General features: G+C 36.0%; 1 protein-coding gene across 1 annotated transcript in view; it reads right to left on the reverse strand.

The window, feature by feature from the left end:
• Window positions 1-20,227, reverse strand: part of TTC29 (tetratricopeptide repeat domain 29) — a 213,863-nt gene that overhangs the window by 71,139 nt on the left and 122,497 nt on the right. The window contains exons 7-8 of the mRNA XM_027807747.2: window positions 15,961-16,173; window positions 11,312-11,397 (exon numbers count right to left, since the gene is read on the reverse strand). Coding sequence (XP_027663548.1) covers window positions 11,312-11,397; window positions 15,961-16,173 — 299 coding nt within the window. The remainder of the gene's footprint in view (window positions 1-11,311; window positions 11,398-15,960; window positions 16,174-20,227) is intronic.

Raw genomic sequence — 20,227 nt, forward strand, 5'->3', positions numbered from 1 at the left:
CATTATGCCAGCATGACCCTTCTGGGGTTATTCCATTAATATAAGACAGATACACAAGCCCCTCTGCCCCTGGACTCCCCCTCCCCAAAATCCCACCCTTGATTTTTATTGTTGTCATACCTGTATTACTTTTATATGTAAATAAAACCATGCACACACCTCATTAGCATACACGGAGGACTCTGACAAAAGGACACAGGCTATGCTAAACATTAATACATCTGGGGATAAGGGACAAAAGAGTAAAAATCAAAGGTATGAATTTATGTAGAATAAAGAATGTCTATCCAACTCAACACAAGATTAATGCTACTACCAGTATTTCACTATTTTGGTAAAATACATTACTCTGAAAAAAACAAGATGGGATAATATTGATTCATAATACTCTAACTTTAAACCCCACAAAAATAACAGTCCTGCTCTCAGCTTTGCACTTGATATTGTTGTCAAACTTTATTGAAAATACATTTATTTTGATTTCTGAAAATATCTAGCTGTGTTTAGCCATTTCACAGCTGGTGAGCAGTAAAGATGCTTCTGCCTCATTTACAGATCTTGAACATGAATCAGACAATCAACTGGAACATTAGTCAAAGAGATCAGTAGCTAATGATTTTTGACAGGTGCTGCAGTAACAGGCTAAGGCCCTGCCTGGCTAGCAGCATCTGACAATATTTTCCTGAAGCCAACAATAGGTGCTGGTAGACAGACAATGCAATTGAGTGAGACTGCTGGCCTCGTACCACTTAGTACCTCTTAAATCTTTCAGAAAAAACATGTAACTGACAGTCACTAAATAATCACTTTGATATAGCCCAGTGAAAATAAAAGACAATAGAATTGTATGCATAGGCATTTAGCAGTTCAGTGAACTCTCCCCCACAGCTCCCCAAGAAATGCATATTTAAAAATGCCTAAAAGTGCGGTCTTTATTACCATAATTTGAGTGGCTACATGCCTGTGGACATCCTGAGTAAGGTCGAAAAGAGTTTCACAACACAAACCCACATGCATTTTTATTGTGGCCAAAACACAGTGTGAGAGAGGTTGGATAGCAATAAGAAAATCTTACTGTTCATGTAATGTATTGATTACATGTGAGCAGAGCTCATTGATCCCAGGAAAATAATACACCACTGTCAACTGAATGGCAGGCCGCACCTTGTTAAATGCTGAATGTATTCAGGCATAGTGAGCATCCAGGGTAGTAGTAGTCCAGCACTCTGCGTGCTCACAGTTAAGGGATACTGAAACTGGGTGCCATGCTGAAGGAAAGAGGGAGTAGTCCCTGATTTGCCAGAACTGTTATTTCTTCCTCTTTTGCCACAACTGAAATTCAGCAACTCAAATTCTGTAAATGTGAATGCTAACTCCTTAGAATCACAGAATTGTTCAGGTTGGAAAAGATCTTTAAGATCACTGAATTCAATCATTAATGTAGCACTGCCAAGTCCACTGCTAAACCATGTCCCTAAGCGTCCTTGCCCTTAGCTATATTCAATTACACTGGACTGCACTGTGTTGATAAACAAATGGAAAAAAATTAAACCAGAAGTGTACAAACGTTGTCACTGTTCCTACAGAGACAGAATTTGTCTGGAATTGGCCAATCTGTTCTGTTCCAGAACTGCTGTTCCAGGGACTTTAAGGTGGGTATTTGGATAATGCATAGCATAAGCAAGCATCTTGAAGCAAAGGAATCAGAGACAGGGAGATGAGGAGGGATGTAAAAGAATCCACCCAGAAGTGTGATCAAGTCAAACGTCAAAGCGGAGTTCAAGACCTTCCACAGGCCCTTGCTAGGACATGGCTACCACTAAGGTGTTGCTCGGTTGACACGCTCCACGAGGGGTAACTGCTCTATCCAGTTCACACTTCCCTCCCCTGTTATACTTGGCTATCAAGTGCAATGTTTACCTCAATGCTCTATAAACTTGCATGGCAATCCATGCCTCAGGTTACTAGTGTCTGCATCTGTTTGAAGGATTAGAGAAGGGAAGACAAACATTTCACTCATTCCTTAACAGTCTATCAAGATAAGACCTAGGGTTCTTTGCCTATGTCAAATCTTACTTGTATGCTTTGCATAATATTCAGAGTATGTACATTTTACTTTGATTCTGAATGGCTCATATGTAAATACAAGTAACTAATTGAAAAAGCTCCTTTCCCCAGAGTAATTTCGAAACTGTTGGCTTCCACGAAGTCAGGAGTTCACCCTGTATGCTTCATTTTGCTGCACAGGAAACTTAAAGAAGATAAAATGTGCAGATGATTGAATAAATGTTAACTTTTGTTCCCATCCTCATTTCTTCTGTATTAGCTTCTGTATTACTGTTCTTAATTCTGGCTTTCTGTGCCACTAACAATTATATTAATTCTGATTCTCGAATCCTACAGCTTTGTAGGAATGCAGTCATCATTTCATTATTTACTATACCTCATAAAGGGTTTTATTAAAAGAAATAAAAAAATTTAAAAAATCAGCCAGGTCCTTCAGAGCAAAACCCTATGCAAAAATCAAAACCAAATATTTCTGTTTGTTATTATTGTAAAATTTGAAATCTTTACTGCAAGGGACATTACTCTAGTAAAGGCTGTTGCAATCTTTATTTAGTACAGGAATATAATGTTTTCCAAACCAGCCATTGTTGACATATTTCTTCAAAATAAAGCATGGCTTAGCAGTCTGGAGTGAAGAAGCTTCATCTGTTACCCTTTAACAGCAATATAAGAGGAAAAAACAGTTTATGTATCCTTTCCATCCTGACAGATGTGACAATAGCTGGAAACACTGTGCCTGCCAAGAGCTTTTATCAAGTATGTTATAACAACTAGTAATAAGTGTAAATAATAAATGGCTACGATCTTATGGGAAACGGTGGCAATACTAAACAATTTTTGGTGCTTGCTGATGGGAGTCTGCTAGTCTTGGAATTCCCTGGCTTCCCAGTAGAGTTTTGGCCTGACAATAAACAACAGTTTAATACTTTATCTAATCCCAGCCAGGAGGTAAGTTCAACAGCAAGCTTTTGCAGATGTTCACATCCAATAATCTATCCATAATTGATGAAACAGGGAGGTCAGATGTAATGGTTGCTACTATTCCAGCAACAAATAAATGGTTATTGACAAAACAAGGCAGTGTGGCGCTGAGTGCTGAGCAGTGACAAGCATGAAACAGTGCTGAGACAGAAGTAGTGATGTGAATACAGCCCTTCATCTTGAGAATTCCTCAATGTGATGTGTGGCACAAGGGCCACTCTGACACATAAGCAGATGGAGGTGACTTGTAAAGGAAAAATGAGATTCCACAAGTACATAAAAGACAAAGGCAGAGGCGGAGAAAGAAACAAGGCGAAAGGGGTGGACAAGACTGGAAATTTGGGTAAGTGCAATAATGTGAATTGATCAGAAATGTTTTTGTATCGCAGCACCGTGATCCAGATGTCTGGGCTGCTTTTATCACACTGTTGTGTCTCCATGAGTGTACCTGGCTGTCAGATTGCTGTAGCCTCCTAAGACATTAATATCATACTATATGCATGTGCATGCTTAAATGCCCATTACTTCTTAGACAAAGCACCTATAAATATTCTGCTTCATGCTTATTAATATCTTTAGTCCACCCATGAACAGATATTTTTAATTACACAAAGTTTTCCTAGCTAAAACCAAACGAGCACACCCTTAAATTTATATAACACAACAGAAAAAACTGCAAAGGTAAACTAGGAAGGTATACACAAAATTTAAGTCAGTTAAAAACCATTAATTTTCTGGTTACCTATGTGGAAGTTAAGGAAAAGTTCTCATTCAGCTGAAAATCTCATATTCTTCAAGTTTTAACCCATGTAAGAAATGTAGTAAATGGATTAATAGACTGTTTTTATTGACTGAATAAAATTTGAGTCATTTACATGCAAATAGACACTTGAAATCCTTTGCATCCATTTCAGTGCTAAGAGATAGTATTTTTACAATGTTTACTATGTAATATTATAATATGAAAAAAAGCAGAATGAAATGGTGGCCATTACTGCTATATGTAGTCATAAAAAGATTTCAGACAGAAATATTTTAAATATTAATATTACTAAAATCACTTAAAGCACCAAGGAATGTTAAATCGATTTATTTAGAAGTACAATTTATTTCACACTTTGCTACCAATTCTTTTGATCAGCTCTGAAATAATACATAAGCTGAAAGCAAAACAGCAAAACAAATTGCTTCTAGCAATGAAGCAGCAAGCTCTAGGTTTTATACTGGCATGCTTCAGTGTTTTAACTTCTCGGGTTATTTATCTGTCAAAGGATAAATTTTAAATTCCTTAAGATCTGATGCCTGAATCAAGACCTCCTATCTTCCAATCTAGCCATCGATGGCTCTGATCAAGCAAAGTTGTTAAACATTTGCTTACACCTGAACATACGAGTTGTGCCCTTGAAGTCAATGGGAATAACTGAATTTAACTTTAAACACGTATTTAATAAATAAATTGCTGTAGCTTGAACTATACCAATTTGAGAAACCAATCTTATTTTAAAAGCCTTACTTTATAGAAAAATTTTTAATGCCTGTTCATTTCAACTAAAGTATACAAAGGAAAGCAAAACCTCCCAGATTATGAATATATTTGCATTTAAGTACTGGAATTCCTGAGTTTGTACCGCGTGGATACGAATGTTTCATTTCTCCAAACACATAAAAAGTCTGACTTTTGTAAGTGCATTATCTAACAGAATTAGAAAATTTCTTATACAGTTTTTCAGCCATTTGCTACAGCCCTGGGTATAATATGTGCAGTTTCACTAATGGACATACTACCAACAGTTCTTAACATCTTTCACACTACTGTTCTTCAGATAATATAAGCTACGAACTTAGACATGCTGTAACTATCTCTTTCCCTCAATTATATACAACATCTAGGTTCCAAGGTTTGGCACACCTAAGCTAGAAATCCAATATAGTCTAAAGTACATAAAGTAAATAACCTCTATAGCATACAGTTGTACTGCTTTGTCTTTTTTGTTCCTAGCCTGTGGGAATGAAATGAGTGGAAACTTGTATATCAGCAGTTATTTAAAAAAAAAAAAAAAAGGTATATTTTATTAGCTACTCTAAAAAAAGTTTCAATGCAGTAAGTAGAAAGTGTCTGCCTAAATCACATCTTTTAACTGACAGAAGACAGTTATTAGAGTTTTAGAAACCTCAGTCAGGGCAGGTGGACTACTTGTAACCTTATATCCCATAAAACAGACACTGTATAACTGTGGTCACAGTCTGGCTCCTGCCTTGCTAGGGAAAGCATAAGGAAGAGCCATCTCCACTGGCCATTCTGAGCAGAGATTGTTCCATCCCATCAGCTATATTAAAAAGGTAGGATCAGAGCAAAGGCTCCACAATTGCCAACTGCTCTGCTCTGCCCTTCATGTCTTGCTGAAAAGTAGATGCAAAGATATTTCTGTTCCCTTGCAGAGCAGTTTAAGGTGTTTTTATGGCTTCGTCCTCAATGTTTCAACATACTGGAGCTAAGCAAACCTCCAATAAGTGACAATTTGCTGCTCTTGAGTTCAAACATAACAGTTAGCAACAACTTCATGGAAATAATTCAGAGTTGTACAATGAATTCTCTTGCTCTTAAGATAAATGTTATTATTATTAATGCAGAAGCATGTAAATATTCTTATTAATGTTGCACTGCAGCCCCCTCCAGTTCTTTTGCAAACTCATACAGGGAGTGTGTGTGCACGGGCACGCAAGTGCATGTGTGTATAAGGTAGTAATAAAACTTGCCATTTTGTAATAGATATCCTGAGTCAAAATCTTACAAAAAAAGTAAGAGTTTGAACTTTGGGAAAGCACAGTTGATGTGTGAAATGTTCTAAATTCAGGATGTTTCATACACCTATTATAAGTAAGGCTTCATAAACCTTGTAAATATATATAAACCCACTAACTTTCATACTGTTTGGGAATTAAAAACAAACATGGAAACAAAATAATGTCCTCCATTCATAGCCCCCAAAACTGAGGTTTTAAACTTTGTCACCAACTCACATTCAGATAACGAGAACACCAGTGGTCAGATAGTCCTAAAATTCTGAAAAGGTGCTATAGATTTATCTGATCGAATGTGCAGTCGAATTTGCAGCTCACTGTAGTTGTCTTGCTCTTTTGGTACGTATGAATGATTAAATTTAAAATTGTAATGGATGAGATGAAAGACAACCCATTTATGGTGTTTTGGTAACCAGTCTTAAGTAACATGAGACTCCTGAAGAGTAAGATTGATACCAACAAGTTACTAGTGCATTTATTTTCATTGTTGCTATGGGAAAACATGGAAATGTGATAATCTGATTTGCTCGTCATCAAGTAATTATGTATTGAGTATTTTTTGTTTCTCATGCTCTATATTTTTTGTATACCTTGACTACTGTAATTCTGCAGCAGTATTGCATTTGAGAGAGTTTTCTTATAAAAGGTAGTCTTGTGGTACATATATGTTGACAAAAATCCAGTTTACTGAAGGGAGATATTCCGGTGACATTAACCAAGCAAAATGTAATTTGAACCACAGACTCAAAAGGAAAATGATACCATGTTCCAAGGTAATTCATTGAAGATTCTCAACACAAATAATTTCCAGTTTCTTGATTCCACCAATATTTGAGACAGTATACTTTGTCAGGGCAAAGTTCACTATCAGTACTAATTGTTCTCACACAGTTTTGGTTGTACTACCTTTACCAATGCCTAGCAGCAGGGACCTTTCAGAAACATGAAACAATCACTTTCAGAATTGGCTCACTAATACTAGACCTTCAGGAAGAAAACCTTTCTCCATACATATACATTGTCAGTGCCAAGATCAATCAGAAGTGCCTACCTTCAAAGCTGACTCAGTTTCTGTCTGGTTTTTTATTCCTCAGATATGAAAAATAAAGAATTTCTATATGAGTACACTTTTAAGAACAATTTAAAAATCACTTCAATAAAAGTGAAGCCTCTAGGAATGATGAGACCTTTTCTTAAACTGGTATGCTAAAATGTTTTTTCAAGCATATGATGCCATTTGCTAAGCTGAAAATGTTATACTTTATTACTAATGGCTAAATATCACTTACAGATGAATAAAGAACAATCTGGCTGATTTAAAAGAACAAAGTTTGAAATCATTTCCATTGAGTAGTATCTTTCAATGTGTTTTGCACGTCTCCATTTAAAGTGTTTCTTTTCCTGGTAACAGTAATGAGAATTTAAACTTAGACTCCATGGTCTACCCAGACACCATTCACAGAAATGCGTCTTGAAGTTCAGCCATCCAGCAAAGCACTGGAACAGTAAGCATAACTCAAAGGAATGATGCTCATTCTTCTCAGCTACCTTTCACAATGTTTCGGAGAAAAGGGGATAACATTCAGTCTACCTTTTGGAGTTCTTTTACTTGCTAAGATCCTCCTTGATACACCAAATTCATACATACATACGATCATAATCTGTATGACTAGACACAATTGGTATAATTAGATAAAATATACTGTGCATACTAACTTTGGAATATCTGCGTCCCAGATACATTTACTTATATTCTCTCTAGCTGCATCAGTTGAGATAAAATTTTCAGTTGTTTTGATACAGACTTTTTCAGAAATTATGGTCATAAATCACCTCTGATTACTTTAATAGGGTCATTTTGAATGTGAAGATGTCTTTGTAAGTTCATAAATTTTCTTGATAATTTTATGCCTGTGGCTTGTATATCGTAATTCTGACAATCCATGCACACAGCATTATGTCATAAATTACCACATTTATTTTGGCATGAGTCTCAGTACTCATGAACATTGCCTCTGTTGTTTAAATATGTAACATATCTGAAACACAGGATTCAACATCTGAAATAAAGGAACACTTGGAAAAAACCTAAAGCTCAGACAAGGGATGAGGACTGGAATTTTCCTCATGATTTGGGATGCAACTCTAATTGAAAGAGAAAAAAAATCCATGATGCCTAACTCTTTGAAGCACTCTTGAAAGCCCAGTTAAAAAAAAATAAAATTCCAGGTCAAGCATTAGATTACAATATCTCATGCAAGGTTTCTAATGACAGAAGCGTTTGTTATACAAGTCTGAAGAAAAACATGTAAACAGTAACTTTTACTTTAAAATTAGCCTAGATGGAGAACTCCCCCTGACAAAACCTGTAAGGTTTAAGAGAAAATTTATATAATGTGAGCTATTAATATTTTGTGTCATATTTTGTGGAAAAGCCGTTAGGCTTGATTATAAACCAGATGATATGAAAAATATTATGAACCTATCACACTGCTATTGAACATAATTAGTTCTCAGGCTTTTAAACTTGCACACACTTATGTTTTTACATCTGAGTAGGTCCACTGAAATCAATCATATATATCAAATAAAATTAAACCAATTTATACAGATTATACACCAAATCAAATTATGTTAGATTAAACACCAAGTGCCTAGCAAATACACACCCTTCTCCAACAAAACTAGCCCATTCAATACAAAGTCACTGCATATTTTTGATATAATAGGCTGCAGCTTAATCATTTCAACCTTTAATTACTGCATCAGATAATGAATATTTTGAACATATGCTTCTCCACTCTGCTAGAAGACATGAATGAAAGAGACACAAGTTTATATGCATGCTCCTGTGTGTGCGCGTTGGGGGAGGGAGAGGCATGCTAAACAGCAAAAGGAACCAAGTGGCAACAATTGGAGGAAATGGTATCTGTAACAGCTGCTCCTTTCAGATTCCCCTAGAAGGAGACTGCCTGAGGTGGACCACAGCACAAAAGGATAAAGAAGATGAAAACTGATGCAAAACAGGAAAATAACTGCTGAGACCCCTGAGCCTACATCCGAATAGTCCCAAGCTGTGTGGCAAGACCTCTTTAGCATGCTACAGAAGCTGGTGATGAACTACATATTACCATGAGGCAAACTGGCTCCTAGCAGTATTGTCTGCATGTTATGTGTAATGATAACCAGTAGTCCTCTGGGAACAGGATGCAATGATTTCATCTCTGTAAGCATCTGAGCTCCCCTTGGATACAGAGACCATTAAACTGAGAACAGAAGGGTAAATTTTAGGCAATGATTTCTAATTGGAGAGTGAAGACAACTTGTGCTCAACAGTACTGTCAACCACTGATATTTTACTGCTGTCTATATTGATCAGTGTTAAGGACAAAGGAACTAAAATTTTACCCCTTTTTCTTAGTCCCATAATACACACTCTGTTTTCTGAATGAAAGTACTTCATAGGTTTCTCATGTAATATTATTGGAAATGCCATTATATTAGGAAATACGTCTGTATTATAATACAATGTTGTATTATTTACACTGAAATGTATTGGTGTTTTCATTACTGTTAACATAACATTTTATACTCTTAAAATAATGTATCATTTATGTGTTGTACTACAGAGACTTTCTTTCCCTTTTAACAAAAATGCACATTGCTTTCCTTATCTCTCAGGTGTCTTTGTAAGACCAAAACCAATAGGCATAACCTATTACATGTGTATATTAAATGAATAGTAGTTCACTACAAAATTCAAGGTTTTGGAATCTTCCTTTAAAAAATAATAATTCTGCACATGACAAAAAAACCCCACAAAAACTTCCAAATGACTGCTGTAACTTTTTGGCAGGAGGCATGAAGAACAATGAAGGTAAAGGAGTAGTTATAAAACATAAGCAAAATGGATCCTGAGGAAACAATGCCAAGGCATCTAATATTTTTGATGCTTTCAAGGGTAGTTTGATCCTTTGTATATCATGGAGACTGTGCGGTCTTGTTCATTAATTATTTTTTCCTGTGATGAAGAGATCAAATATGCATGCAGCCTTCTTTATTTAGCACATTTGCTTATCTTGCTGCTCTTCATCATTCACACAGTTTATTATGACTCTCAGAAACTTAACAGAAAAGTTGATCATGTAAGAATGCCAGCACACATTTGTCTGTCAAAAAACAATGCAGATAAACTACAAAAAAATCTAGTCTAATCTGTCATACTGTATTCTTGGAAGACATTAAATATCCTCTTCTTACTGCTGTTGCAGATATAATTTTATTAAATTATATGTAGCTTTTAAATTTTGAAATATTTTCACATTCAGCTACAGACTTTGATTGCGACTGATGTGAGAACAGGCTCCCACTTCTCCAGCATTCAGTTGATTTATACAGAAGATAGGCCTATCAGTGTTGAAGAATTAGGTATAAATATGGTCAATAACTTTTGTAAAATCATACCACAAATCACTGAAAGTATGTAAAAGGATATTTCAAGTCTGAAATCTAGAACCCTTCCTACACTGCAGAAGCCAAGCAACCAATATTGAAACCCACACTGAATTCACTCTGTGACTTTTCTTGGTCTATTTCTGAAAAAAATAAACCACCACAAGAGACAACCACAAAGACTGACCTCTATAAAACATGTCCATTAACAAATACCAAGTCATTCTGCAGTTAAAAGAACAAACAGAAATAGAAGTAGCAATTATCCAGCTGATTAATCACAATAATCATGGGCAAAATATTCAAACTAAATTTCCACACAATGTTTTTAGGAGGATCATGGAGAACTGTCACTTCTCTGATGACTGGCACAGACAGATCAAGTTGTTGCTTATCCTTCCTCTCACACCTATGAGGAACTAGAGGAACCCTCCTTTCAGACTAGAATTCCACATGTAGAATTCTCATTGTCTTAGAATTATTATGTATGGAGACTCAGGGGAAACGAGAAGAGGAGCTTGAACTCAAGTATCAACAGAGCAGATTGCATCAGCATTACAGCTTTTCATACCAAAAGCAATGCATATTTCTTCTAAATTCCTGATGTTCTGAAAAGCTCAGCATATGAATTGATGTATTTTTAATTGCTGCTCACAACTGTGCTGTATCAAACTAGTTTGCAAAGCTGGTGTTTTATACAAAAACCTAACTAAACAGAAACTGGTTTATGTACATATGGATACAGGAAAAGCAAAGATAGTCACATATAACCTGAATTGTCAATTTGTATTATTTCTGCAGATCCAAACATTGAAACCTGGACTCTGTCAGTTTGGAATTTATTGGAACCATAATTGCTTAAACCACATAGATCCCCATCTACAGAACTAAATACAGTTATAAAAGGCCCAAATGTCTCCAACACTTTTCCACTCTCCAAAATGCCTAAGATGCCAAGGAGGCAGAGAAAGGCATTGGGAAAGCTAAAGCAACTTTAAAATAAACTTACTGGCAATGCTGTCTCTTGTTCTCCAGCAAAATGATATGCTAAACTTAAGCAATACAGAGCTTCTCCTTCCATCTTCATGCCACCTCCTAAAGAAAGGTTTAAAGTTACAGTTACCAGCATAGTTTGAAGAAAATTACATTAGTACAGACAGTTCTTTCAGGTTCTTAAATAACATACAGATGTTTAAATACTGTAGTAAGCTTTTCCTTCTCCTTACCCTTGCTATTTATCACTTTCCAAAAATACATAGTGCTAATTAAAAATAGAGGCAATGGATTTAAACAAATTTCAACAAGAAAGTTCAGCAAAGTCTGAGAAAATATCTTCCAGTAAGTAATGCAGTATCATCAATTTAACATGCTGTAATGTTCTCTATCATGAATTGTTTAATAATACCCAGAGTATCTTCACACCAGAAAATCACAGTAGCCTCTCTCTATATATATTAATATATAAAATAAAAGTAGCTACAAATATATAATACACCCTAATACATAAACGCAAAGTATGTTGACCCATGACCAAGAGGTAACTATCAGTAGACCAGGTTTATATTTCTTGTTCTCACGGCTATTTTGCAGCCTGCTGTAGGCTAGAATAGCTAAAAAAAGGGGTATCTTATCCTGGAAGCAGTAGTCACAGAAAATTCTGCACAGGCAGTTACTAACTGAGGTCTATCACACTTTTCCATGCCGTGTTTTATTTCGATAATACTGGTCTAACAAACACAGCTTGCTGTTTTTTCAATATTGCTCCCTCAATAGAAAATAATCCATTCAATCTTGAAATTTCTATCAACTAATTATATAAATGCTTACTGTAGCACACTATATTCAAAACTTTTCCTCCATAACATGAGTATCCATAAAACCAATTGTAGTTGAATTTATATTAAAAATAGCCAAAAATCCAGTCTTTCTGTTGCTCAATATCCACCTACTCAAACACAATAAAGAGTGGAAAAATCAACCTGAAGCATAACTGCATATCAAGATACTTTGTTAAATGTGTAAATAGATATAGTTGCAATGAAAAGGGAGATTATCTACTTGCAATTGTCAAGCTAATAAATTCTTTGTGTCCAAACACACAAAAGCCTACATCTAGTTCTGGATCTCTCTAAATGTTACAATTGCTGAGGCCATAGCAATACTCCATCTGTAGCACTTAATACACAACATAAAATTATGAAAAGCCTGTAACTCAAAAAACCTGATGGTCTTTTCCAATATTCAATATCCCTTAAAAGGCTTAATGAGGGAAAAGGATACAGAAATACAGTTTCACAGAGAAATAATAAGTGAAAAGTTGCTAGGCATATGAAAACCTCCCTTCCTCGCTTAAGAACAGTCTGACAGTCTGAAGTGGACGATATCTAATCCCAGTTAATTAAATAAATAAACATACATGATGGCCCAGAAGGAAAGAATGGATACTACAGATGGAAGCCAGAACCAGTGTGGGTTTAACTAAACTTTTAAATACGGTCTTCATAGATACAGGCTACAGTTCTGGACTGGGGATAGGAGAACTTGTCTGAATGGAGCTTCTAAAGCTTAAAATTAAAGAGAACAATGGCAAGTATGCTGTGCAGCGATATTTACTACATGTCTCAGGAAGCTATGAAAGCGATTGGTTTGAAGTCAGGGCACTGGAACATATGCCTGGTCAAAGTAAGTTTTGGAAAGGCATCAGATCCATTTTGACAATCTCTCATTTCCAGCAGTTTTCACTAGAAAAAGGAAGAAGTTGATAGGAAACTTCCTCAGCGCTCAGCTCTCCTTCTAGTTACTACAGTAAATACTAGTAGTGGCAGCTTTACTAGTGGTAGCTGTGACTTAAGCATGTATTTTAAACAGCTAAAGAAAAAGCTAAAAGCTTGGATTTGATCAACAGATACAGTTTTAAAAGACAGTGAATTTATGGGTGCATGTGTCCTTCATCTGATCAATTGTATTGCCAATCTCAGTATTTGGATACATACCCCCAAGAGGAAAGATCTTGACAGGCAACTCACAAAACATATCTATTAATGTAAATTGCAGATAAAACCAAAACAGGTGACTTAGTGGTTTAATGAAAGTAAAAAAATTAGCCAAATACAATCATATACCCTCTTAAATTAAACATTTGGAATGGAAATAATTGAATTCTTGCCCCCAAAGTCCTGTTTGGTTTATTCCCCCAAAATTACCATAAAATGTTTAGGTTTCCAATGGTGTTTTAAAATATTATTCTTCATGAGGTAAGAAAAGATGAGACATTTTGGGTCTTTAGAATTAATACAATCAAAGACAATATAATAAAAAATCTGAAACAGAAACAATTTGCTGGTGCATTTTAAAATAATAAATGGCAAAGTTCACATAGGCTTAGATGCCTGAAAGCTTGTTCATTTTTTCCAAGAGTATCTGTTGGTATAAAGGTATTTCCTTTTAGGAACTTGCCTTGGTTTCACTGAATAAATTTTATACTTTTCTATAGATTGCTGTTTCTACTATCTACCTGCATATGTTTGCAGCAAACCCTATTTTAAAATTTGGAAAAAAAATTCCAATTTATTTGCTTGTTTTGGTAGTTTAATTCTATCTATCCCAATGACTATACAAAGACTGGGTAACAGATTAATGTTGGGCATACATTATTAATTTTAAAAACCTAATGTATCTAGTGATAAATATTGAATTAATATTATATATTAATTGTATGTGCAATTCATATGCAAAATACGCCCCTTAAGGAATACCATGAAAGGCTCTTGAATTGCTGTGCATGGAAAAGGATGATTATTTGAGGCCTTCTACCTTACTTCTGAGAAGCACTCCAATAATCATCTAGGATAATAATTTAGGAAAAGTAAGCCCGTGGAAGTGAACATTTAACAGCTCCTTTTGAGAAGCAAGCACTATTAAGATTTCTGAAAAAAACTGAAAATTATGTATATTTTCATAAAGTCATCTTGTATGATTTGCCTTCTTTTTTCTGTTCCTTCTTGTGCAGGAAATGCTCCAGAGCATGGTATTTCCAGCTGATCAACATCTCACGTTATATATAATGTTCAGATGCTATTCTAACTTCACCCCACTTTAAACCTATCCACATATGAATGAAGCTTCATACAGCCATTACCTAGAACAAGAAGGCAATCAGAAGCAGTCAGCATGGATTTAAGACCAGGAATTCATGCTTCACCAATCTGACAGCTTTCTACAATATAACGACTGGCTTGGTGGATGAAGGGAAAGCAGTAGATGTTGTTTCCATCAATTTCACTGGGCTTCTAACGCTGTCTCCCATAACATCCTCATACACAAGCTGGTAAAATATGGCTTAGATAAACAGACCGTGAGGTAGACTGACGAGCAGCTGAGCTGCTGGCCTTCAAAGGATTGTAAGCAGCAGCATAAAGACCAGTGAGAGGCCAGTCACTAGCGGTGTACTCCGGGATCAATACCGGCACCAATACTGATTAATATCTTCATCAATGACCTGGATGGTGTGACTGAACACACCCTCAGTGTGTTTGCAGGCAATGAAAAAGTGAGGAGGGTTGACCGACCCACCAGGTAGGTGGTTGTGCTGCCATTCAGAAGGACCTCTGCAGGCTGGAGAAATGGGCCGATGGCAGTGCCGTGAAGTTCAGGAAAGGGAAATGCAAAGTCCTGCACCTGGGGAGGGATAAGCCCAGGCTGCAGGCTGACTGGGTGGAAAGGAGCTTGGCGGAGAAGGACCTGGGTTTCCGGGTGGACAGCAAGTTGCTCGTGACACAGCAATGCACACGCATGGCAAGGATGACTGACGGGATCCTGGGCTGCATTAGGCAGAACGTCAGGAGCAGGTTGAGGGAGGTGATCCTTTGCCTCTACTCAGCACTGGTGAGGTCACCCCAGGAGCACTGTGTCCCATTCTGGGCCCCCCAGTACGAGAGAGAGGGACACGGTCGAGTGAGTCCAGTGAAGAGCTGCAAAGATGACTAAGGGGCTGGGAACACCTGCCCCAGGAGGAGAGGCTGAGGGAGCTGGGACTGTTGAGATCACAGTAGAGAAGGCTCAAGGTGGGGAATTTCATCAAAGTGCACAAATTTCTGGGGAGGGTGTTAATTAGAGGGAACAAGGCTCTTCTCAGTGGTGCTCAGTGACAGGACAAGAGGCAGTAAGTGTATTAAGATATACAGAAGGAATCTGGTTTGTTTATGATGCAAAAAAGTTTTCTAAGTAATAAATAAATATGTAGAGTGAAAATGTAGTGTTCCAGCAGGTAATATCACTAAAAAAATGCCAAATCAGCTGTGACTAGCCAGTCAAAACCAGCAAGCTGAGCTTCCATCAGTGACTTCACTTTCTGATTATGGGTTCACTGTTATATACTATTATTCCCAAAAGGGGGGTGTTTTGGGTTTTTTTGGTTTTTTTTTGTTGTTGTTTTTTTTTTTTTTAGATAAAGCTTTCAGGAATCTAAAAGATTCTTTGTTGTCAGCAAGAAGGCATTTCTTGTTTAGTGAGATCTGGAAGTGTATTGATAGCATTTGTCTTTGAATTTCATAGGAAATAATGACCCAGCCAAACACTTGACAATTTCTACTTTACTCTTGGGAAAATCATGACATGCACATCAAATAAAGGAATGGGAAAGTGTTATTTTTCACCTACCTTCTTTTGCCATTTTTAAAGCTTTTATTAGCGTTTTGATGGCCTGTTGGTGTTCTTTATTTTCTAGCATTTTGTCTGCTAGTAACGTATAAATTCTCCAGAGATGCTCACACGCCAGTGAATTGTAAGTATGGCCTGTCTCATCCTTCCATGTCGAACCCTCTGTTAGCTGATAAAATGCTTCATAATGCTCTGCAGCTTTCATGACATGACCTGAAAAATGAATTCATAATTACAATCAGTGTAATCAAAAATTTTTTTTTAAAGTTATTAGTCTATAATAATTTTCTCATTAGAAAGTAAGTTGCAGCCAATCATTTCACAGATTTCTCAGGAATCTCCAATATATAACTTACAGATAACTGGAAAATACTACCAAATCTCACAGTTACCAGTAATGCTGTAATTTAAGCTTATTAAATTCTAAATTAGCTTTCCTTTGTAGATTCACAATGTTAGGCAGGTGTGATCCCAAGGATGCAAAGTCAGATTTTTCTAGAAAATACATCTATTACAGATTCATAAATATAGCCTTTGTGGATCTCATATTTCAAAATCTCATCTATGCATAAATAAACACAATTCAAACTATTCCTCAAGTTTCTTTTTCCATATCGATCAATCCAAATCAAAACCAGTGTTGAAAGATTTGAAATGTGGAGAACAGAGGTATCAAAACTATGTGTGTGTGTGAAATATCTTTATTCAAATAATTTAATTGACGAAAAAAGAATTATTATGCAAAGTAATTTATTCAACAGTTAGTACTAAGCCAGCTCTGGTGAGCTTATGTAGTAAATTTACTGGAAGAGCATTAACCACTAATAGATTAATTATTGAGCCTGAAGTAATACAATTTAAAGTCTTCAAATGTAAGTTAAACATCTTTAAGGCAAGAGAAAGTTTGAAGATAAAGTTCAATTCATTTTAACATGCAAGTAGTTCCACCCTCCTCTCTGCATTCAAGCTAGATTTATCTCTGTGTATAGATGCAACCCAGGAGATTTCCACCGTTTCTGGACAACAGAAATTCAAAGCCCTTTGAAAGAACAGAAAAGCTTTTCCTTATACCTAATGAGTACAGAAAAACTGCTGGGAAGCAGGTAAGATGAGACCATTTACAAGCAAGAAAATAATTAAAAAAAAGCATTTTGGTCACAGTACCTTGTTTTACAAAGAATGTTCTATAGAAGGGAGAACTGGGAATGGGACTCTTGTTGGTAAGCTTGTGTGTGTGTGATAGAGGAATCTTGTCCCATAGGTCAACAATATATCAATTGCTATTTCTATTAAAAGGTGAAACAAACCATAAACTAAGTTTGTTCAGATGTGTTTGTGGTTTACACCTTTTCTGAAACATGATTTACAGGGCATGAGTACTGTTTTGCAGACTGTTCTTACAGTGCTGCATTCAAATTACAAAAAGAACCAGGAAGAAGAGAAGTTGTTTCCCAATTGTACAAAAGGAAGGGAGAGAAGCTTGGAGAAAGACCTTCTTTAAGCATTCCAAGAGAAAACAAGACTAGTTCTCCAGGCCTCCAGCCAACCTAGAAGCAGCAGAACAGCTATGACAGATTCCTCTTATTAATTTAATTTTTCTTTTGCATAGGTTACCCTTTTATTACCATGCTTTCAATTTTGAAATATAAAACATAACTCTTATATTTATTATAATTGAATTTATTGTCATATTCAGCTTCTCAGATTATTAAAATGAGTTCAACTAAAACTGACAAACACAAGAAACTTCTCTTTCAAAGAAGCAACTAATTCAATGAGTTTCATACACAGATCATTTTAAGGCTTTACGATCTCTGATTCATATAAAAGTCCCAGAGGACACAACAAAGAGTGCTGCAGAGTGAAGTGCCAGGTAAAAGGGGAGACGGCAGGCTTTATTCAGTTTAACTCCAGCTAGGGACAGGTATTGTGGAAATCACACAAAATGTTGGAAAAAATCTTATTGACAGAGTAGCTGTCAGACCCTGTAAACAGACAGGAAAAGTTCTATACATTCTTTCCAAAACATCACATACTTTACATCAGACAACAAACAGAAATGCAAAATGAAGTTATCATGACCAGTACAAGCTGTTTAAGGATTCACTGACAGTACACGTAACAGGGAAGAGATGTAGACTTGCTAAACCCAGATGAAAACTCTTGTCCATTCTAAAGAGGTTTCCAATTTGAATTTGGGTTTCTGCCTATCCAGCCCAGCTAACTTCCTAGGGCAAGTCCAACTCAGAGATCAACAGAATTCCAGTTATCCAAGTTGCTAAATGCAGAATTAAGATAATAATTGAAGAAGCTGGTGTCAGCTTTCTGACCAATGATGGACAGTTGAGTTGAAATTTAATTTTAATAGCTAGACACAGCATTTTATCCACTTGGATACTCATAAGCACACACAGAATCCTCCTTGGAATTCTCCCCCAAGTTTATTAATCAACTGATTAGTCCTTTTGAAAGGATATTGCCACAAATTTAAGTGATCTAGTTTCACTACATGTGCAATGGATTAATTCTTTAGAATAATAGATTTTGATTCATGTGTAACTCAAAAACTTCTAGTAAGAATGGGAAGCAACAAACAAATGAATGGTATCGCCTGGATAAATAATTTGAAGTTGAACACAGTATCTGAGTTTCTCCTAAAGACTCCGTAATATAATCTCTTAACGGGACACATCATTTAGGTAAATAATACCTGCAACCTTCAGAACTATTGTTTAGATTGTTAGAACCATCAGGTATGGTAATTCTTACCCATGCTTCCTCACTTGCAGTATCCCCTTGAGAAAGTTTCTGTCAGACTAGAAATTGAACTCATATATTCCATGTACCCCACAGTTCTTAAGAGCTGACCTAACCACAAGAGCTGTGATCTGACATTTTACCAGATCTCAGTGAAATCTCTTTAGAAACAATACATCCATAGCAAGCTTTAAAATACAAAAGCGATATAATTATTTTTGGTACTACTTAAATGGAACTAAATTACATTTGGCTTCAATAAACTGTCAAGAAGGATTATGAAGTAAAAAGTAATAAAATCTCCTCACGGAAATGCCAAAACCAAGATGCTGAGCAAAAAAACCCAAACCAACACTAAACACCTGCTAGTTTCCTAAATGAGGGAGAGTTGGAATTCCTGACTTGAAAGCCTTTACATGGCTGAGAATTTCCTTACTGGTGACTCTCTCAAGTAATATTAGCTGTTTGGAGACCTCTCAAATTCATGGAAGGTGAAAAATTTTAGATTTTGAAATTCATTCCTCCATCAAAATAATCTGAAATCCTTTGTTCTCAGTGGCAAATGACAGGTCAGCCTACCTCTTTAATCCATAATGTGTATATGAACCTCAAATGTTATAGAAAAATTATGTTTTCAGTGGGGTGGCAAGTTTATTCACTGTCATAAGTCAGTTTAGTTGGCATTGATCTGGCCAGTACATTCCAATCTTTAAACACTGAACTACTGTTAGGTGCAGACATAGGTAGGTGCTGTCTGAAAATCTTGAAAAGCATTAGAAGAAAGCAATAAGCCAATAACAGAACATTTCTGAGAGTATTTTTATCTCACCTGAGCAGTGACAAGGCAGAATTTTAAATGACTTATTAGCTACTGAAAGAAGAAAAAAGTAAAGAAGGAAAAACAATGAGTAGGAAAATCACTTGGAATAGTTTGTAGAAATGTATCTTTTAAATCTCTAGGAATTCAAAGAGAAAATCCAGAGGGTGTTTCTAGGAAATCTGTATCTGAAAAATCTATTTTCAAAATGTTATACAAAGCAGTATAGCCATTTTCAGTTGGCAACATCAACAACAATTGTGTATGTCTTTTCCCACTGCCATGCAGAAATTAGCTCAGCATGTACTAAATGGAGTTTGAGAACCTCTGATATCTCTTCCCTGTTTATCAAAGGAATCAAAAAAAGGGGAAACATAACTTTTAGAACATATATACTACCATTACTAAAATATTACAGTTTAATGTAGCTCAGGGCATGGTGTAACAAAAGAAACCCTATCAGCAATGGTTTAATCTTAAATATGGAAGGTAAACATTGTCACAATACAATTTTGGGAGTAAAGAATCAGTTTTAAACAATTACATGAATGTAAGACATCACTCTGCCACCAACAGTATCAAATTTTAGAAGTTACTCTTGTTTTCACAGCAACTCCATATGTATGCACAAAGATTTGTGCTATAGTTTTCACCGAGTTGCTTAGAAGTTAAAAAAATATGTTCATTCAAGCA

This window comes from Falco cherrug, chromosome 1, assembly GCF_023634085.1.
Source record: "Falco cherrug isolate bFalChe1 chromosome 1, bFalChe1.pri, whole genome shotgun sequence".
Lineage (NCBI taxonomy): Eukaryota > Metazoa > Chordata > Aves > Falconiformes > Falconidae > Falco > Falco cherrug.